Source organism: Marmota flaviventris, chromosome 16 (genome assembly GCF_047511675.1).
Source record: "Marmota flaviventris isolate mMarFla1 chromosome 16, mMarFla1.hap1, whole genome shotgun sequence".
NCBI classification, from domain to species: Eukaryota; Metazoa; Chordata; class Mammalia; order Rodentia; family Sciuridae; genus Marmota; species Marmota flaviventris.
In genome coordinates, this window is record NC_092513.1 from 37,138,951 (window position 1) to 37,160,520 (window position 21,570).

Below are 21,570 nucleotides of genomic sequence, written 5' to 3' on the forward strand. Positions count from 1 at the left end.
CCTAGTAGATGGTGCTAAATGGTGATATGAGACACATTATTTATTGGAGGAGGTCAAAATAGCATATTCACTATTTAATCTACTCTGGATATATTAACTTAAGTTCTGAAAGTGATCTTAATGTTTTGCATTACCTATCTAGGTTGTATCTTGTTATAAGTGAGCAACATGAGGCTGATTTAACTAATTCTTTCTTGAGCCAAACACTTTATAATCAGGATGCTAATTTTATTCAAATTTCCTCTGTAGTTACGAATTTAGGTACATCTGATTTTAAAACACTAAACAGAATGGAACCCCTTCATTGTAGCTTTGCAAAAATTTGAAAATAAAATAAAAGTGACTCCTCATTTCTGGTTCTCTTTTGTCTGTTTTTTAAAAAAATGCTCCTATCTTGTTCTATTTGCAGAAATTGAGAAAACAAGTGGATCTGGAATGCTTTTTAACTAGCTCAGTAAATTTACTCTATTGAACCTGGTCATTGCAAAGCTGAAATTGAGATTTCTCAGTAAATGGCTTCATGTATAAGGTTCACTATCAAAATGTTGCACTTGGAACACAGAATGGCTAACCTTGGCACCAAATGATGGCTTTCAGAAGGAATGAAGTTCCTATTTCCTCCATAGCCAAATGGCAAGTTGCCTTAATCCAATAAATAGGTCACATTGGGAATGTTACACACATTGACTCTCATGAAGACAAAACAGTTCCACAAAATGGAGAAAGTCATAAGGAATAGTACAAAGTGTTTTTTTTTTTTTTTTCCTCTCTCTCTTCAGGATAAGATCTTTGCAGAAGACATTTTTATAAAATTGGCATCCTTTTTTTTTTTTTTAAACTCAGAGTTCTGCTCAAGGCAGAATAAGTTTAAACTAGCCTCATGTTGCTTACTTGTTTTGTGTCTCATGACCATTTATAATTATGATTCTAAATCTTTATAAGTACACAGGAGACTATTGAACTACTTACCAAGTATCACTTTTGGCAGCAAAAAAATCGAACAGAACAGAGACTGTTAATCATGGCAACATTTACGAGCAATACAATAGATAAGAACAAATGCCAAAAACCAAAATGCCACCACCTGCTCGTTTCTATTTAGGGACTGATTCATGGTTGGCAACACCTCTTTACTGCATGTGTATAAAATCCCTTGGCTATAGTAAGGGCATGGCATTTTTTGTGTTACATGATTCATTTCCATATGCAAATGTGTGTGAGATAGCAGGATCACAACCTGTTTAAAAGTTCTATTGATTTGGTCTCATTTTACTCTATCTTAGCCTTCTTTTTTCCAATTTTTTACACTTAAAAGTTCAAACTAGAGTCTTAAATAATGAAAATATTTTCTAATTTATTTATATATGTATTGATCAAGTATAAGCCATGTATTTTTGTCTAATTTATATCTAGAACTTTTTACTTCTTAAGACTGGATATACATATTAGAAAACTAGTGCCATTTTTTTTAACACAATCACAGCCAAGAAGTATGCATTTAAGAAGACTGTATAATGCTCAGCATTAAATTCCATATTCGTGAGCTTCAGAACATTAAATATATTTCATTGTTGCCAAGGGACATGCATTCGTCCTTTGCATGAACATCTGCATCATGTGATTTTTTTTCTAAGTAGTATCTTTGAAGAATTTGCACTAATTGACACAATGAATATACTTTTTTATAATAACAAAGAAAAACTGCTTTGTGTTCTTAGTTATGCTGTAATGCTCAGTGTCTCAATCCCAGGTCACCCAGTGCATGACAGAGTATGCTCATCAATATTGTCAGTGCCCACTGCTTCCTTATTACCTTTGTCTCTAAGTTTCTGTATGTGTGTAAGTGATATAGGCTGGAATACTCTTGTGAACTTACATGAAAATGTGTCCAAGGCATGATAAAGATGTGGTCTGTGCCACAACTGACCAACTGATTAATAAACTATTTGGAAAAGGTCAGGGATCATACTGTCAGGGTGCTCTTTGCTAGAGACACAAACAATAAAGTTCACTATACATATCCTTGTACTAGGGTAATATTCCCTCAGCTTAAGACCTTTATGCTTTAAGCCATATTGGGGAGCAATAAGAGAATTAAGTGGGGGTGTGAGTATTGATGTGTTCTTCAAGTGTTCATTCACTTATTTTCACTCTCTAGACATGGTACAATGGCTTATGCTAAAAGTACATGCAATGGAGAGTCAAATATTTTTGTCAAATGTATCAAAATTACATCTATAATAAGTTGAAAGGATTGTGAATGTTCATTAACTTCTCAATACATGCTGATTATGGAAGATTAAGGTAATATTCTTTGTAAAAGATGAAAGATATGCCATTTATTTTGTCATTTAAATGACCCGTATATACTTGTGTTGATTTAGAATAGCTAAATGAGCAGCATAGTTTAAAATTAGAAGTCTTAGAATATCCTCACCCCTGAAAAGGTATGCATATCTATTCATTATATAGCATTTGACTAATGAAACAAATATGGGGGAGATTTCTATAGCTAAAAAATACAAAAAAAATTCTAATATAAACTGGACTTTCTGCATCCAGAATTTCTTATATATTATTTTAACAATTAAATGCCTCATATAATTTGCATTTTAAAAATAAGATGAATTTGGAAAAAGTATTTTATCAGTGAGTGTAGATCAGTATTTTGATTAAAAAACTTTTGGGAATCTGGTTAAATATATGGAAGTTTTATCAGAAAAAGGCACATTTTGTGTAGAATTTTAAGGGAATTTTGAAATTTCTCCCTGGAACTCCGACTAAGAACCCATTGTAGGGGTTGGGAGTATAACTCAATGGCAGAGCATGTGCTTAGCATATTTGAGGTCCTGGATTCAATCCCCAGCACCAAGAATAAGTAAACACATTAAATGAAGTACTTATTGTGTAGATATTTCCTTTAGTTAATGCAGCAAATAACACATCAAATTATATTGTCCCTATAAATTAAAATTAAAAATTTTTTACTCAGTCAATTAACACAGAGAGACACACACACTCACACATACATGCACACCAACCCTAAGCATTGTGTGTGAGGTGGGTAAATGCACTCTGAAAGTGACTTTCATTTCATGGTGGCTCACTTTCTAATTCTCTCTAGAACTGAGCAGCAGTATCCTCATTCTGTTCTCCTGCAAAGTTCTTAGCTCCAAGTGACTCACACCCATACTCTATCGCCTTTGTGCCCATGAAGGCTGTTCTGTCCTCCTGGGCTGGTAGAAAGTGGCTCTGGGCAGCACTCACAGCATGGACTTGCTCTCTGTGTTATGTTCCTTCACTAGCAACTTGGTGATGTCTCTTGTTGACTATAGGAAAAAAAGTTGAGACCTTAATAGGAACAGCTCCTATGAAGCAGATTTCTCCAAGACGGAAATTCCCCAGATTTATTTACTCCTAGAATATTTTTAGGAGAATAATTTCCATAAATAAGTTGGCCAACGTTTTCCATTTTGGTTTATATTAGTTTTCTGGATGCTTGGTTCAGACTAGTGTGTTGCCAGAGAAACAGGAGACTCTGTTCTGTGTGTATTGCTGGGGTCAGTGATCCCTCAAAGCACACTCAGGAGCACACAGCACAAAGCCCTGCAGTATTTATACAAAGCTCATAAATGCAATATAGCACAAAGAAGTTGATGTATTTGCTTGGGCCCCTCAGAGGAAAGAGTTACTGCTTTCATAAGGGTCTTATCCCCCCTAGTGCCTCTTACAGCTCATGTTTGACCTGCCCAGAGTATGAACTTTGCATCAGTCAATTCTTATACTGTTAGGTCCAGGATCCTGCCTGCTGATGTCAACATGTAAATACAGACCTTGTGATGTGGCAGTTCCCACTGAACAAAAGGTAACCCATAAGGAGGAGGAACCATCTATCCAGAGACGCCTGTGACTACACAATTCCTAACTGTACAGAGAAGCAGACAAAGAAAATTTTTCTTTTGAGCCCAAGTTCACAGCAAGGAAGAAGCACTTTCTTTTCCCTGAGCCCCTTCCTGTGGTGGCCGTCCAAACCTCAGAGAGGCCCCAGGGCCTGAGGCTTTGGGAGGTGGCTGGAATGGTGTCTGCATATCCAGTGGCCAACCTTTCTGCCCACAAACTCCAAATACTTTGGAGAATTTATCTATTTGGGTGGGGGTAGAGTGTTCTTATGAGGACTCCTACCAGTTCCCCCATTCAACCTTCTCATGCATAGATCATGAATTTTCTAAAGTTATGTAGCTTAGAATTTAAAAAAAAAACCCTACAATTTTTAGATTTGCTGGCTAATTTTAAGGTGACTGGCTGTGCAGAGAAATGAAACAAAGGGATTTTAGATTTGGGACTCAAAATGCATTTGCTATTAAAGTATGATATGCTTAAATTTTTTAAAACCATGGTAATTCCCTTGAGCATTAACTTCCAATTGTGAAAACCCCACTAACATTTATATTTTAAAATTAAGCTTTTGAATGTTTTCCACCTCAAGGAGAATTACGTTAGTGTTGCCTACTTTACAGTCAAGCAGAAGAACTGTATAGGCCAACAAGGAAAACCTATTACTTTGTTTCTTTTTTTTTTTTTAAGAATAAATTTTAAAACTTGGATTCTGACAACTGATATGAAATTGCTTCTGTATGGCTTCAGACAGGTGTCAGTGAAATAAGATGATTTTCACCTTAATCTGGAGTAGGGGTGGGGGAAGAAGATACTCACACAATGTGAGCCAAGTTGAGTGGCTTCTCAGGCTGATCCGGAAACATGGGGTGCAAAGGTTCACGGCTGGAAGCGCAGCTCAGGGACTTGCTTAATGCATTGGTTAGCTTCTTTGCAGGTGATTTCTGGAAAGAAGAAGAAAGAGAGAAGTGATAACAACTAACCATGATTGTAACATTTTATCAGGTGATTTGCTTTTCATAATAGCCCTTCATTTGTTAGTCATTCATTCATTCATTCATTCGTGAGCAAGAAATCCTTTTTGAGTGCTCAAAGTCAGGAAGCTCGGACTAGCTTGCTGCAACCAGCCACCAGGTCCTTAACTCCTGCTGCTTAGGGCAAGGAAATGTTGTGATAAATGGAAGCAGTTACTGAGTATGGGCCACCTCAATTAGATGGAATTGATGAGTCAGCGGGAGTCTTTCCGACAAAAACTCAGGGGACTGGGAAGATAATTCCAGATGGAGGAATAAGCAACTAGAAAGGCAAGAGGAGGAGGAACAGAGTCCATGGTGGAGAGAAAAGCAGGAGGCAGAACGTGTCTTTGTCTCTTGGGCAAAGGGAGGTGATGAAGACTTTATAGGGGTTACAGGATGAAACCTCACTTTCGAAGGATTGTTTCCACTGAAGAACAGAAGGATTGGAATGAAGGAGCTGAGCGAGGTGTTGCGGGAATCCAGGTGCCAGATGTTTCCAGCATGGCCCAACACATCCAGTTAGAAGTAAAAGTGGAACTTCAATCTGTGTCTCTCAAGTTTAAAATTCATGTTCTTCCCAGAGCACTGTGTGGCCTTTTTCATTTGAAGGGATGGAATCTTTTTCTTTATGTGACACCATCAAAATTATAAACATGTAATGTAGTTTTGTAAGATAGAATATTGTATCCATATAATAAATCCCTAACCAAATTTTCCCTTTTTGTGAGGAGTCATTTATAATTTTGGCACTTCCTTTTACATGTGGAGTTCATAATTATTAATATAATAAAGTGTCTTTTGCCCTTATTGTTTAAAGTATTGTTGAGAAGTCCTGCTCTATTGGGAGATGTGATTCTTGGGACTCTTAAGTTACTAGTAGAAACAGAGCTTCACCCATAAGTCCTGGGCACTTTGTTCTCTTGTACATTTGGATCCAACTTTGTACATGGCATCCTGTTATACAATTTTAGAGTCCACCGTACTTAGGAAAGAGGCTCCCTATGTAGCTTCAGCATTTACATAAAAACAACTAAAAAATGATTAGTCTTCAAACATAACCCTGTAGCATCTGGAATAGAAGTTTGGAAACTGGTAATATGTTGATCATAACAAAATAGAAAGTTTTTGCTTCTATCTTCTGTGCTGAATTGTAGTTTATGATCCATGTTCACATACCTATCCTCAGTATGTGATCTGAGCCATATCGAGGGATAGCCTATGACCTGGCAGGAAGCTCTCACGTACTTTGCCTTAGTGAAGAACTTGAAGTCAGAATTTGACAGATGATGAACTAAGAAGTTACACTGAATATCAGTTCCCTATAGTAATTTCTAGAAGGAACATTCTCATTTAAGATGCATGTTCAGAAGATTTTTTTAAAAAAAGAATAGTAAGTTACCCTTTAAGTAAAGACTATATAGATGGAATTGAAATACACTTACATATAGAAAATTCATACAGCTATGCATTTTCTTGTGACAGAGCTACTTTAAGATAGGCTGGCAGGGCTGGTGGTATATGTTACAAGAGCAACACTGCTAGAACTTTGAGCTGAACTGAGATAGAGGTAATAAAAGTGCAAACCATTAGCAGACATACTGAGTGAGCCAAATTCCTCCCATAGACCCAGCTGTGCTCCTGAGAATACATCATCACATGGACACTCACATGTGACCTTTCCCAAGCTGGTCATTAACACTATTCATAAAAAGTTGACTTGCTAATATAACCACAGTTTCTCCTCTACACTCTCTGGGAAAAGGAAAAAACAAAATGAAATAACATTAAGCCCAAACACTCATACTTTTTTCACTTAGTATTCTGTTCATGCACTCAAAAGAACTCAGGGATCTAGGAAAAGTGAAACTAACACTATTTTCCAGTATTTTCCGCAAAAACAAAACAAAATAAAATTTGGAAAAACTCTTAACTTACTGTGAAAATAAGACTGTTTTCCAGAAGATGCTTGCTCTTCAGTTGTTATTTAAATCAGTACCGAATTGTCTATATTCCAAGAAGCAACATGATTTGAATCTCCCTCTATTTAAGTCTTAGGATGCTACACTGGGTTCAGACAGAATGAGTAAGAAATCCCAGTAAGCAAGAGAGAAGGGGAGCAGGCGGGAATGTTAGAACGGGAGTGGAAGTTCAGCCTGCCCCTTAACACTGTCAGCATCCTTGATGCTCCCTTTCATTCCACACAACACTTGCACACACCCCACGGTGTGGGGACCTTGCCTTACCCATGACGTGTACTCTTTCATTTGGTGCTGGTTGCTATGGGAACCACCAGCATGCCCCCTCCAGAAGCAGTCCTGACAGAGTTGGTAATTGTGACACTGTTGGCATCGGTAGCGAAATCCCATCATACTCTCACTGTGGCAGTAGGAACATTCAACCGGATGGAAGACTGGGAGGTGGGGTGGGGGTGGGAGTAAATGAAGAAAAACACAAGAAAACAACAGTATGAACAAGAATAAGGAGCACAGTCTAAATGGAATTGCATTTGCTGTGTGTTGTGATTCCAGAGGATAGTCTGTTTGGCTTAGGAAAACATTTAGTTTATTCTTGGAATCTTACTACCCTTTCCATGCATGCATGTGTGTGTGTGGGGGGGGGGGATTAAAATGGGATAGAGAATAGGTGTCCTTTTAGCAACACAAATCTCTGTAACGCCATTTGCTCTTTCTGCTTCCATCTCTTACACTATAAGAATATAAATTACTCAAACTGGCTAGCTTTTCCCTCAAACTACTCTCTGTCTCCTGGAGACGGGCACAGCTCACTAAAGATTCAGAAGCAGAATAGATGGATACAGTTGACTGTCCAGGGGGTAGAGAGCAAATATCAAAGAAATGGAAGAAAAAGAAAGGGAAATGGGGAAGGAGTAGGAAAAGGGGATGAGAGATTTGAGTTACTACGTAAAAAGTGGAGTGGCTAGTGGGCTTATTTAAGAGTGACACTGGCTTCATCTAACATATTTCTTCTTCTCTGAGGCAGGTGGAGAGGACCCCCCCAAGATGTGTAAATTATCTGAATGTAGTTCTACTTCAGAGAGTTAAAGAGACACTTATCTTTCTTTGGCAAGAAATTAGAATTGTTAAGTAGGAAGGTAAAATATTTTAGATTTGAAACTAACAAAAGATAAAATCCATTTAATTGCCCATACACTCTGAGCTAAAGATGCTAAAACAACAGCACAACTGTTCTTGTGTTTGGTAAAGTATTCTCTGGCTAACCTTCCAGGAAAAACAATGCACATAAGAACAAATGAAGATAAAAGCAGTGTGAATACAAAGATCTAACCACTTCTGGGTGCACTGTCTTCTAAACAAGGTCGTAAGTCCCTTTCCTGACTCTGGGAAAGAAAGACAAGGAGGGGGGACTTCCATCTCAGACAATTGTACTAGGACAAATGCCTAAAAAACTGATCTCCTGCAACAGGAAATAGTGAGAGGGCAGAAATGAAATCATAGCTTTAGGAGTGGAAAATGACTAGTCCTGCAACTGCAAACAGTGATTAAGCTCATCTTGCATCATAATGTGAGCCTCAATTCCTCTTTACTTCTGCATATAAATAAAAGCATGTTAAAAATCTGATTGTTAGTAATCGCAAAGAGACTAGTAAATTCATCCTTCCAATTTTGCCCATGGGCGACAGGATAAATTCATAATTTTTAACTAAGAGAGCTAATGAAATCAGATGCCCCAAATTCTGATTGAGAATTTAAAAATGAAACCATCTTTAGCCCTAATATCTACTAAAGGAATAAATAGAGACTGAGATTCTAGTAAGAGACATAGGATAAATTATGTTTTATTCAAGTCTGGAGAAATTTCAAAGTTCAATTAAACTATAAATAAGAACACCTAAAGATTAGAGGGAAGTACTAAACTCTTCAGTGTTTAAACTTCTTTAACTCTGGTCCTATATTATATTTCATATTTTAATTTGTATATACTAAAAGGAAATACTTTTATTCTGGAAATACTTCCTTTTTGTTCTTAAAAATACTATGGAACTTTCATTACTCTCATCGTTAATGTAAGTATAATTTTTGAAAGATTACAATTTGGAGCATATGATTAAAGATTAGCAAGGTGCTACCACTTAATTTTTTTTTTTTTTTTTGCCATCTCTACCATCTATTCCTGGCTGACTGTCTTGGGAGAAATAGTGCCACTTATGCAAAATTGGAAATTCACATCTCAAAAACATACTAGAAAATGTCACATTCCTTATTGAGGCTCTTCTATTGAACACAACAGAGAGGTGCATGATGAGATTTAATGAGTTTTTAGAACTGACAGTTCTCAAGGCTTTATTGATCAAGGAGATGAATTAGTTTCTTGGGCTTAATAACTGCACACTTGATGATCTAATTTCAATAATTTTAAAAACTGCCTTTGCTCAGCAGTAACTGCTCACCATTTTCTACATTTGCCAGTCGATGCAGGAGAGGCAACCAGACCAGACACTGAGGGGGAGGATCTGACATGAGCGTGTCCAAGAAACCATTTAACGTGACTTTTTTCTGCATTAAAAAAAATCACAAAAATTTAGGACAGAGAATAATTTTAACTTACCTGCTATGTAAATATCATTGGAAATAAAGACATAATCCATCAATGAGGCTCTGATTTATGAAGAAATAGCACTTGCCAAATGTGTTATTGAACTAGTTCAGAAATGAAGACATCGATTGCTTCATGCACCTGAACATACACGAAACTGGATTAACTCCACCACTGGATGATGCTGGTGATAAAAGACTTTTATCACCAACATCATCGAGAGAAAAACCTCAATTTCATATATGACAAGGAAAGACAAAGAATTGAAATTCTCCACAGAATTATATTCAATAGAGCATCATAGCACACTCTGATTCCCACATCAGTCTTCTAAATTTGCAAATGGCTTCCCTCCCAGCTCCCTCAACTTGCTTAAGTACTCAATATTTAGTGGTTATGGTGAATGGCTCTGTTATGTAAGATCAGGAGGGGATTCTGTGAGGAGTAATGTTCTAAATTTTAAAAACTTCTCATTTCTTCTCTGTCTATAGCTTTCCTTCCAATTCAGTCTCCTCTGTCTCCTCGTCCAGGTCTTTTCTGCTGCAGAAAAGGAATGTATCATATCTATACACTTCTTTCAAACTTTGATATTTTAAAGTAATAAGTCAGTCCCCAAAGAGATATAATGTCGTTTTAAGGCATGCAGCTTATACTAGTCCTTGTAGTTCACTAAACAAATGTTTTGGAACCCATTAATTTTTTTTATTATCAGTGGAAATTTATAATTTAGTTTTTCCTCATAATATTAAATAGCGTAAGCTTTCAATAGGGTTGCTATCAGTATTACTATTAAAATATATATTGTGTAAAGTATTTTTTAAAAGCTACTAGAATTTATATGTCTAAAAGGAATATTCTCTTTCAAGACTATCAGTGGGTGTGGACTTAAAATTTTTTTTTCCACAATATCTTTATTCTATTTATTTATTTTTATGTGGTGCTGAGGATTGAACCCAGGGCCTCACACGTGCTAGGCAAGTGCTCTACCACTGAGCCCCAGCCCCAGCCCAGCATGGACATTTTAAATGAAGCATTTCCAACATTTTGGGACTTTCATCCTTTAAACTGTTATAAAAATATTAAGACAAAAATAAGCTGATCTTTTTATTTTTAATTTGGGTTACCTCATTTTGTACTTCAAAGGATCTTATTAATTTTAATCATTCACCAAATTGGCTAAAAATTACTCCTAGAAGTTTCCGAAACTGTTATTATTTTGACATGTATCAATTTTCATCACTAAGAATACATAAATGATCTCAAAATGGGACAACCTATAGGATATTTAAAAAGTAATTTTTAGCATAGGGATATCATATAATTCTCTTTGAGTGTACAGTTCCTTTTAATAATAATAATAATAATAATAATAATAATAATAATAAATCCAGGCCCAGAAAGACAAACATTGAATGTTTTCACTCATGTGGAAGCTAAAAAGTTGATCTTAGAGAAGAAAAGAGTGTGATAGTGACTACTGGAGTCTGGGAAGGGTAGGAAGACGGGAGGCTAGAGGGAGGCTGGATTATGGGTACCAAAATATAGTTGGAGGGGAGGAAAAGAACTCCAATGGGAAATTATTGAAAGAAGGACATTCAGTCTTTGGGGGCAGAGGGAAGCAGAAATGAATTCATAGGAGCACATAAGTCTGCCTGGGTATGGGGCACAGGAGTATGGGGAGGGCCAAAAAGGACTTCCAAGTGGGGTGACACAGGAGCAGAGTTAGCATTTAGTGCAGTGAACCATGTCTTCTTTGCTACCATTATGGATGCGTTTATGAGTCCACCCAAATTCATGATTCTTAGGAATGCCTTTGCAGCTTTGACCTCTCAGGTCACCAGGTACACAGAATGATGATACTTGCTAGCTGGACAGTCAATGAATTTTTCCAGAGGCTGCTATGCAATGATTTTATGTATATTTTGGAGCATGGAAACATCACATATAATTCTTTTTAGCATGTAATAAATTTGGAGGGAATAACTAATTAGTCTGGATTTTTAAAAGATTATAAGCAAACCTTCAATTTATGGATTTATACACCGTCACTGTGCTGCGTGTAGTCTTTCCCTATGATCAGAGAGGTGTAAGTATGGAAGGATCTCAAACCTAAGCAGCTTCCTTTGTGCCATGTTCGGTTAAAGCACATCATTTGGAACCCTAAGTGTGTCATATTATGGAAGACTTAGGCAGCTGTCTGTCACACTTTGGGCTGCTGTGGTCACATTGCAAGATGTGAGGCAACACCTTTCTACTCTCCTTTGCTGAACATTAGGAAAGTCTGGTGCTGGGTCAGATGTGTCTCATGTGGGGCTGAATGACAGTTTAGCCATTTCAAAAGTATAGTGGTAATAACGATGATACTGAGAGTCTAGGATTGTTGTAAGGATTAAATTAGATAAGGAAGTAAAGAACTTAGCATGGCACCTATCTCACAATCAGTGAACACCAGCTTTTGTTACAGTCCAGGTGTGGTAGGTTTGTTACTGGCTCAGAGGTCATTTGTCAGATGCTGGAAGAAACATCCTCGGCTATTGTCATGAAGAAAGATAGTCCTTGCACCTGTGACTGGGAACCACACACAGAAGGAGAATAACAGCTATTTGAGAAACATTTCCTTAAAAATGTTACCTGTTGGGAGAAACAGGATCTAGCTGATTGTTCTGTGTAACCAAATGAAGGGCCTTCAAAAACTGCTGTGGGTAGTTTGAGAACTTCCCGGAGGAATTGGTCGTACCGTCCATAAACCATCACTCCACTGGAGTCAGAAATCATTGAGAAAATATCTGATGGAAGGGAAAGGATGGAGATATTTATTCATCACATGAATATTCTCTACTGATCTGGTCAACATATCTGATGCAAATAACTAAACTGTGGCAGAATATACATTATCTTTATGAAAGAATAGTACAAAGCTGATTTTTATGCAGAAATATTCCTGGCATGGTGTTTTCTCTGGTGTCTTTTCATAGATGATTCTGAGACATAACATTAACTGGTTATTTGTGTAAAATTAATGTATTTTAATAAGACAGAGACCATCACATTTTGTTTTGAAGTCAGTCACTGATTCATGTATGACCTGATGGGGTAATTTTTGTATGTATAAGAATGGGCTGACTTCATTTGAAGTGCACAATGAGAATTTTACTACACAGTTAGAGTGTAGGTGTGTATCTATGTATTTATCTCGTTAGCAATTTCTTCATCTATGTTATCACCAAAACTTTTGGGTTTTGGTCTAAGATATCTGAAAAATGAAAGATGCAATAGGGATAAAGATATAATAAAGACACTTGATTAATTTCCCACAAAAGCAGAAAACGTCCTATAAATCATAGGGTTCTGGGTGGAAGGCGTTTTGATTTACACAGAAGGGTCTTTTGGCTCATGTAGTGAGCAGAAAGCCTTGCAGATGATCAATGAGGTGAAAGTCAGGGTCTTGGATTATTCTCCAAAGTGCCTCTGGCTTCACTGAAATTCTGATCTTCAGCTTCTACCACGGGGTCCACTTAATGAATATTAATGGCATAATTTCCCAAGGTGCTTTAGAATTCCTCTTTAGAAAACAATAGGGCACAAGGATTTGCTATTAGTTCATCATCATGTTAACATAATTGTCACTAGTCTAGCACAGCTGCTGGGATAAATTGCCCTAAGTCCAGTGTGTTAACTTCTGTTCAGTTTGGGTTTAATTTTTCCAGGTCCAAATGTAATCTGAGGACATTGCTTTTAGACTGCAATCAGGTATTAAGCATATTATGGAGTTTTACTGAATTATGTTTTAAGCATGTGAATTGACTCTCATTTTCTTTAAACATTCCAGCTATAAATTATATCTACTATATTTCAAATAGTCTATTAATTATGAGACTATAGAAATTCTATCTGGGGTTAATATCCAAAATGAGAAAGTCAACAACACAATAGTGAGAAAACAAATAGCCGGATTAGAAAATAGGCAAAACAAAAACAAAAACAAGTAGATATTTCCCCAAAGAAGACATATCAGGTACAACAGTTATATAAAAAGTGTTCAATAACACTAATTATCATGGAAATGCAAAACAAAATCACAATTACACCTCACTCTAGTTAGAATGGCTATTACCAAAAATCCAAAAAAGCCAGGCATGCCTGTAATCTCAGTAATTTGGGAGGCTGAGACAGGAGGATTACAATTTAGTGAGGCCCTAAGCAACTTAGCAAGGCCCTGTCACAACATTAAAAAAAAAAAAAAATTAAAAGGGCTGAAGATGTGGCTCAGTGGTTAAGTGCTCCTGGGTTCAATCCCCAGTACCAAAATAACAAACAAACAAATAACAACAAAAAAAACCCATGCATTGAAGATAATTTGGAGAAAAGGGAACCCTTATACACTGTGGGTTGGAATAGAAATTAGTATGGCTATTATGGAAAGCAGTATAGAGGTAATGTGAAAAGTTAAAAGAAGAACTACCATGTGATCCAGTAATCCCACTACTGCATATATATCTGAAGGGAATGAAGTCATACTGACGTGATATCTGCACTCCTGGGTTTATTGCAGCTCTATTAAAAATAGTTAAGATATGGAACCAACTCAAGTACCCATCAAAAGATGAATGGTTACAGAAAATGTGATATATATTCAGAGGAATACTATTCAGCCACAAAATAAAGGAAATTCTGACATTTTGCAAGAACATGAAGGAATTTGGAAGACATTGGGTGAAATAAGCCAGGCATGGTCTTATTCATTGTGTGTGGAGTCTAAACAAGTTGACCTCATGAAAGTAGAGAGTAGAACTATGGTTACCAGAGGTTTGGAGAGTTAGAGGGGATGGGAAGATAGGGAGATGCTGGTCAAAGGAAACATGGTTACAGTTAGATAAGAGAAATAAACTCAAGAGATTATTGGGCAGCATGGTGACTACAGTTAAAGACAATATATGGTAGTTTTGAAAAATGCAGAGAATAGACATTAAGTTTTCTCACCACAAAAATAACTATGTGAAATTATGCATATGTTAACTGGTTATATGTAACCACTTGATAATGTATTTAAACATCAAAACACGATGTACATTATCAAAATATACAGTTTTATTTTTCAATTTTTTAAAAAAGAAATTCTATCTGAACAAAAAACAATGCCGTTCTCATTTACCACATAACTTTGCTTACATAGTGAATTTCATCTCACAGTCCATTAAATTAGTCAAAAAACAAACAAGAAAGGGAGTTGCTAGTTGCAAAAACTGTTGTGTAATTCCAAATATAGAAGTTGGAGAATTCTGGTCAAAAGGGAGGAAATAATCCCAGGAAAAGTAAATTGGCTTTCTCATGAGAGCTGCCATCTTGTTTGGAGGCAGGGTGGTTGGTTATAACAGGGTCATACTCATGTTCTTCCAGGCTCTGATTTTCCAGGGAACACTAGGCTTTTCAAGTCACCTGCTGAAAAAATTTGGGAAACATCTCTAACTAAAGCAAAAGCAGGAGTAACAATGATGACCTTCCACATACTTGAAAACTAATTAACCTCGTTTGTGTCTGCAAGCAATAGATAAACTAGTGTTATGCCAATGGGATTAATTGGAAGTGGCTATTAATGGCCACTCAGGTTTTAATAAAGAATTGAGGGGACTCTAAGAATGATACCAAAATGATATGCATTTATACTTTAGTTTTTGGCTTTGGTAAAATGTCCACAATGTATATGTGTATGTAGATGACAGGATTATTTCAAGGAGTAAATTAGTAAATGTAAATAAAGCACTCAAAATGATGCTTTCCACATGTATTTTATCCATTTTTATTATTAATTTCATATGACATCATTTTTCCATTGACTTCATATGTTTAGGCTTTGCCTCCCCACTAGGATATTCACATTCTAAACTACCTTTGTATTTCCTGTAGCACTTAACAAGGATAGATACTTAAAAGAATTTGCAGTCACTGACTGACTCATTCAACTATAATCAACTTAGCACATACTAAGCATGTGAAACTGTGCTAAGCAGTGAATATACAATAAGTTCAGAATAGAGTTCTTTCCCCCTGGGAGAGTTCTTTCCCCGTGTATAGAGGGTGACCGAGAAGTGCTTTCAGGATGCATCTTAGAACATCCTAGATTATAACCTCATGTTGTGAATACTGGAAAAGTAGCATGAATGGATAGAACAGGAGCCGGACGAGAAGGTTCCCAGAGAAAGGAGTAGGTCTGGGACTAGTATAAAGGCTAGTTAGGGGCTAGTCTGGCACAGATGAGGGAGTGGGCTTTAGGAAACAGGATCAGGACTGCAGTGTAGGCACAAAGAGGACAGCAAGCATGGATCTTCAAGGAGGCCCTGTGGCAGGGCTGGGGGTGCACACAAGGGTGCGGTGGGATGTATGGCATTACATGAAGAGCTTTGAAAGCTCTATTATGTCCAGAGGATGCTGAGGGAGATACTGTAGTTCAAGCAGCCAATGAGTTAGAAACACTGCCTTGAATGTATCTGTGGAGGCAGATCAATCAGTTCAGTGACACTCAGTAAATACAAAGTGTTTGCCGTGATGCTAGTCTTTCAACTAAAGAAAGCAAGTACTCCTCAGTAGCAATAGATGAGCACATGACATCCCAGGCTTACAGCAGTGGATTTAGAACTCCTTAAGATCCTTAGGACTGACTGTCCAGGAACTCTGAAGCAGAAGAACCCATTAAAACAGTATATTACAATCAGTTGTGGAACAATTTAACAGAAAAGGAATATATTAGGTCAGTTGATGTTTAGGGTGCCATGTCACACAGCTGCAGGGGGCGCCCTTTTTTTTCCTCTACTGGGTCAATGATATCCCCTGGATTACACATTGAATACCCTGAATCTCAGTTGATGGCTCTGCATATTAGAAATCATGACATAACATAGAGTTGTTGTCCTTTTTAATGCATTTAAGGACATTTTTAAAAATCAGCCTTAATTTTTCTGGTTTTCTCTCTCTCTCTCTCTCTCTCTCTCTCTCTCTCTCTCTCTCTCTCTCTTTTAATTCCTAATTTATTTTCAGCCAATTATTCTGGCTCTATGCTCTCCAACAAAAGGGGCTAGTTGGAACAAACTAAATATCCTTCATCCCTACGCACAGAAATAGAAAAATCGCCAAACAAGCACAGCTGGCCCGTTGGCTTAAAGTGAATTAGAAAAATTTACAAAAAAGGAAAACAAAACCTTCAAAGCCTGAAACATTCCATATCCTTTCATTTTACTTTTTTTCTTATTACAAAAGTCATGCAGAAAATCATGACCTTGTGTGCTTTGTTGTTGAAATGAAAGCCAGCCAGAGACTACAGAAAATACCCATCATCCCACTTACCAAGAAGCAGCCATGGCTGTTTGTGGGTGGATTTGCCCACATTTGCTCTTTCAATCAATTATCATCATTTAACCTGGAAATATGGGTGACTGAGGATTTTCTTTTTTGACTAACGTTTTGGAGAGATTCTTCCAACCAAACTGCTTCTACTTAAATTGTTTTTGGTCAAATTGCTTTCAAACAAGTTAACTGGAACCCACCCAAACTGTCTTCCTGGGATTACCTATTTGAAGAGGGGATACATGAGACTGATTTTGGCCTACTGATCTCAAAGAGGGGAGCATGATAAATGGTGGTCATACTATCTGTTTTTCTACATAGTTTGTGACATGGTGGGACTTGTTTCCAAACTGCAGAGCTTAGTCTGTCTCCAGTGGGACTCACGCCTCTGCTTCCTTTGCTGTCCTCAGGAGGACTAACTTGAGCCCCTAGGTAGCATACCTGCTTTTCTTTCTGGAGAGTGATGGGATGGGATGTGGAGAAAGCACTAGAGCAGTTACACTAACGTCTGGGTTTGCAAGAGAACCACAGGGCTTCTGGGAATTATTACAGATCTGCTCAAAACCAGCTTGTGCTTCACAACTGTGCTGACACTGTAAGCTGCTTGCCTAACAACCATTCCCTTCATCTTTATTGGCACCAAATTTGTTCCTGGGCTAAGAGAAAGGAGTAGCATTTCCTGGCCCAGCAAGTGAAAGTGGATTGATTATGACTGTCCTGGTCAGGCCGTTCCTCTTATAGCAACTGGTTTAGGAATTGGTCTGAGATGCTGCCGTGGGCAATGAGACATAAAGACTGGGTAGAGTGTGGTGAGACTCTAGGCTCCCCTTTCCTGCAGGAGAGGGGTGAAATCTAAGGAAGAGGGATTCTGAGTGGGAAGATTGGAAGCACCTAGGGCACAAGATTAACCTGGGCTTGGAGAGGTTCTAAAGTTCAGGAAACTGGTTTATCAACTTTCCTCACACTTATTTTAATAGGGGACCCTTTTATTCAGGTACCTATTACCATGACATTGAATAATTATTTGAAAATATTTCTCAAGATTCCTCAGTATAAATGGCCAATTGTGACACAAAGTGAATAGGCAAGGCCCCCAGGGCTTTCTTCCTCTGCTTTGGTTCATTTTGCTAAACTTCCTCTTCCCAGCCTGAGGAAATACCTCCTGGATTACCCTGAAGCCACTTTTTAAAAAAGGCATTGGTTGCAGCACATTCTAATTGAGCTATTCTCTCTCAATCAAGCATGGAGGTAGGTAGTTTTCGTTTTTCTATGTCTTTTAGAATAACCAAAGAAAAACTAAACTGACCCTCATAAGGTCTGGTTGGGCTTCTCTGGATTGTGGCTGCATTTGGTTGCTCAATGAAAGGAAGTTTCTGGAAGTGAAGGAAGCCAGGTGGTTACTTGGGGCTTGGAGGCCCCTTTCACTTATCTCCTGGGCCACTGAGACAACCTCCTTAGAGAGTTTATGTTGAAATTCCAAAGAAGGAAAGGGTGTTTTTTTGTATCTTCCTTCACTCTTTCCCTCTTGGTCATCCAGAGGCAAGAGATACACTCAGAAGCTGACAAGTAGCAGGAGAGAAAGAGCCTCATGACGGTGAGTCACAGATGGTTGCAGCTGGGAGCCACCATCCAGTCTCTGATCCCAATATTTAGAATGTGGCAGGAAGCTGAGGACTAAAGACATGAAGTAACTTCCATAGGGAAACTCAGCAAATAAGTCACAGCTGGGCTTGCCACCTGGATCTCCCAACTCCATGGCACTACCCTTTCTTACAGCATTGTGACCCCAATTCTACAGTATTTAGGGTAAGGGATAGTGTGAAACAAAACTTTCCTTTAACAGCAGCATCAATATAATTTTAAACTAGTTAAAAATAAAAATTCTTGCTCCTCAGCCCCACCTTAGGAATACCAAATCAGAATTTCTGGAGGTGGAACTCAAAGAAGTCCATGGTCTAAAAAGCCCTCCAGGTGATTCCAATGCATACTGAACATTTGAGAACCATTGGTTGGAAACATCAGGATTAAAATACTGGTACCATCTTAGCTATATGATATGCTCTCTTTGGGTCTCAGCTTCTTTACTTAAAACAGAGAAATAAGAAAAATTCCACTATGATACTGGTTAAAAAACTGTGCCAGTTAGTAACAACATGTACATGAAGCCTATAGTCACTTGATGTCCTTTAGTTGTGCAGTTCCTGGTAATCTGATTAGCACTGGCTTAAAAAAAATGAGGAAATTTACCAGGAGCTTTGATTTTTAGAATATTTAAGGGGGAAAGATGCTCAATTTGACCTTCATGTCCTTACACTGATGAACTACTACTATAGTGGTATAATAAAACAAACTACAAAGAATACTTATTTTTCTTTAATATCAGAAAGAATCTATTTGATGATACTCAGCAAATTCTAAATAATAATAATCTGTAAGTAAAGGAAAATGTTCATTTCATCAACATTTATTCAATATGAAAATACTTCTTTGACAAAATCCCAGGCTCAAAGAAGATTGCATTTCAAACAACTCTCATAAAAGACACAAATGGTCAGGGGGACATGGCAGGAATAAAGGAGAGGAAAAGTGGTACATAAGAGAGAAAAGCAGGGAGAGGCGCAAGGAATAGTAACTTACATCTTAATTTGTCCATGATCTTCCCTCCACACAATGTCGCTAAAGCCATTTTGACAGCAAATACTGAAATTTTACCATGGCCTTCCCTGTTTAGTGATAATAGGAAAAAAAAATCATGTCATTTGGAGTACTTCCAGTGATGAGATCTGACATTTTCTAGTCTGTATAAATCATAGAATATGTGGCTGCGTGCATTTTATGAACACATCCGTTTTAGAAAAGGTTGTGAATACAATTCAAAGCACATTTCTGAAAAACTGTCTATTCAATGCTTCCTTTCTTCAAGAGACATCAGAATTTTCTAGTTTATTCTTTGTATATGTCACTTGCTCAAAACATGGGCTGCTAGCCAGAGAAATATACACTAGCTAACGATGGATTTAAATAACACTACATGCTTTTCACGTTAGGCTTCTCAAGATACTTTTGTGTATGATGATTGCTATCTCTATCATTTATTTAAACAAGCTTTGGAAATACATACATATTTCTAAATATATACACCCACACTCACAGTTCCTGAACTTGAGATTTTTTTCCATCACATAATTTTTCAACTATCATTTCATACCAAAAGGTCAACTGTGCTTATGTTACATATTTGCTGTTCAAAGGGAGTTGCTATTTTAAAGGGGCAGGAGTAAACACTTTGTTTGAATGCTGCTACTTCTATCTATATTGACACAAATACTGCCAAGTCTTCATTGATACAGGAAGTACAACCAACTTGTCCTTCATAAAATGTGATATAGAGGACATACTGTAAGAAGTATAATGTTTTACATAAATTATTTTTCCAGCTGGAATGAACTATTTATTTTTATATCCTTGGAATCAGAAATAATATCATATTAATAATTAATTGCTTTGATAGTTGCTACTCTTAAGAATTGTCAAGAGTTATTCAAAATAATGTGGCTGAAAGGTAAATAAAGTCTACATTAACAAGGATTTAGTACATAGAACAAATCCTTTATAAAAGCAAGATCATTACAAGTTATATAGTTAAAGAATAAGATGTACTAAATGATTGTGTCTTTTTTCCTAGACTTAAGAAGTGTCATTTGCTATCCATCTTTGTTGCTGTCTTTCTTAACACAGTACCTGAAATACAGCTAGCCAGAATGCAGATACTAATAGAATGCCATGCTAGTAACTCTGCAAAGCTACTTTTAAGCCTGAGTACCAGATTTATGTAGTTATTTATTGGAAATTTCCACTAGTATACCACCTGCCAAATCAGGTATGTTCAAATTAGAACTCGGTATCTTTACAGAGCCCTCTCACAATAAACCTTCCGTAAAAACTAACTGCTTTTTTCTCTAACACCCTTCTTCTAGTTGTTAGAACCACTATGAACCTTGATACCCCAAAATTGATCCTGGAGCAGGAGTCACATTTGATTTCTTGCTCTTCCTGAATTCACCAACATCCTGAACAAATGTTTGAGGCACTCAAATACACCTCTTAAATATATATATTGGGTCCATTCCCTTCCGCCCATTTTCATGGTCATTGCTTCCATTAGTTCTTGCTTTAACACTGTAATAAACTCCAGAACAATCTTTCAACTTGTACACCCATATTACAAATTTAACCATGTTATTTAAAATTGTTTAAAATTCTTGTTGCGTCCTTTTCTTTACACGATGAAGTTGTAACTTTTTCTCATGGCAAACCTCATTGTTTCCTCCAGTCTCCGAAGCCAGCCATGATTTCTGTTGTTACAGGGCATACCACAGACACTGTTCAATGACTCCTGGCCCCTGGCCCTCTAACTGTGGTCTACCGAGGATCCTTCCATCCACTCTTCAGGATGTTGATCAGCACCATCATTCACCCAGCTTTTCTCTTGGATGGGGAGAGGATCACTCCACCTTTAGTCTTACCTATCATGTCATGCCTATCATATCAAGATTCTTGGAGGAAGAGATGATTCTTATGAACTAGTTAAATTCCCAGTGCCCACATTTTTATTTCATACAGAATTAGCAATTAATTAAAATTTTTATATTAATGAACGGATACTAATCATTATGATAAACAACAACCCTAGAATTTTGAATGTCCATTCATTAAGTTGTTCAGTAATTTCAGACCACGTAGCTGT

The 21,570-nt window shown here is 37.2% G+C and overlaps 1 protein-coding gene across 8 annotated transcripts in view; it reads right to left on the bottom strand.

Annotated features, from left to right (window-relative positions):
- Positions 1-21,570, bottom strand: part of Dtna (dystrobrevin alpha) — a 355,871-nt gene that overhangs the window by 66,072 nt on the left and 268,229 nt on the right. For all 8 annotated transcript variants that reach the window (XM_071602817.1, XM_071602818.1, XM_071602815.1 and 5 more), the window contains 5 exons: positions 19,461-19,546; positions 12,117-12,271; positions 9,340-9,445; positions 7,154-7,320; positions 4,714-4,838 (listed from right to left, as the gene is read on the bottom strand). In XM_071602817.1, coding sequence (XP_071458918.1) covers positions 4,714-4,838; positions 7,154-7,320; positions 9,340-9,445; positions 12,117-12,271; positions 19,461-19,546 — 639 coding nt within the window. The remainder of the gene's footprint in view (positions 1-4,713; positions 4,839-7,153; positions 7,321-9,339; positions 9,446-12,116; positions 12,272-19,460; positions 19,547-21,570) is intronic.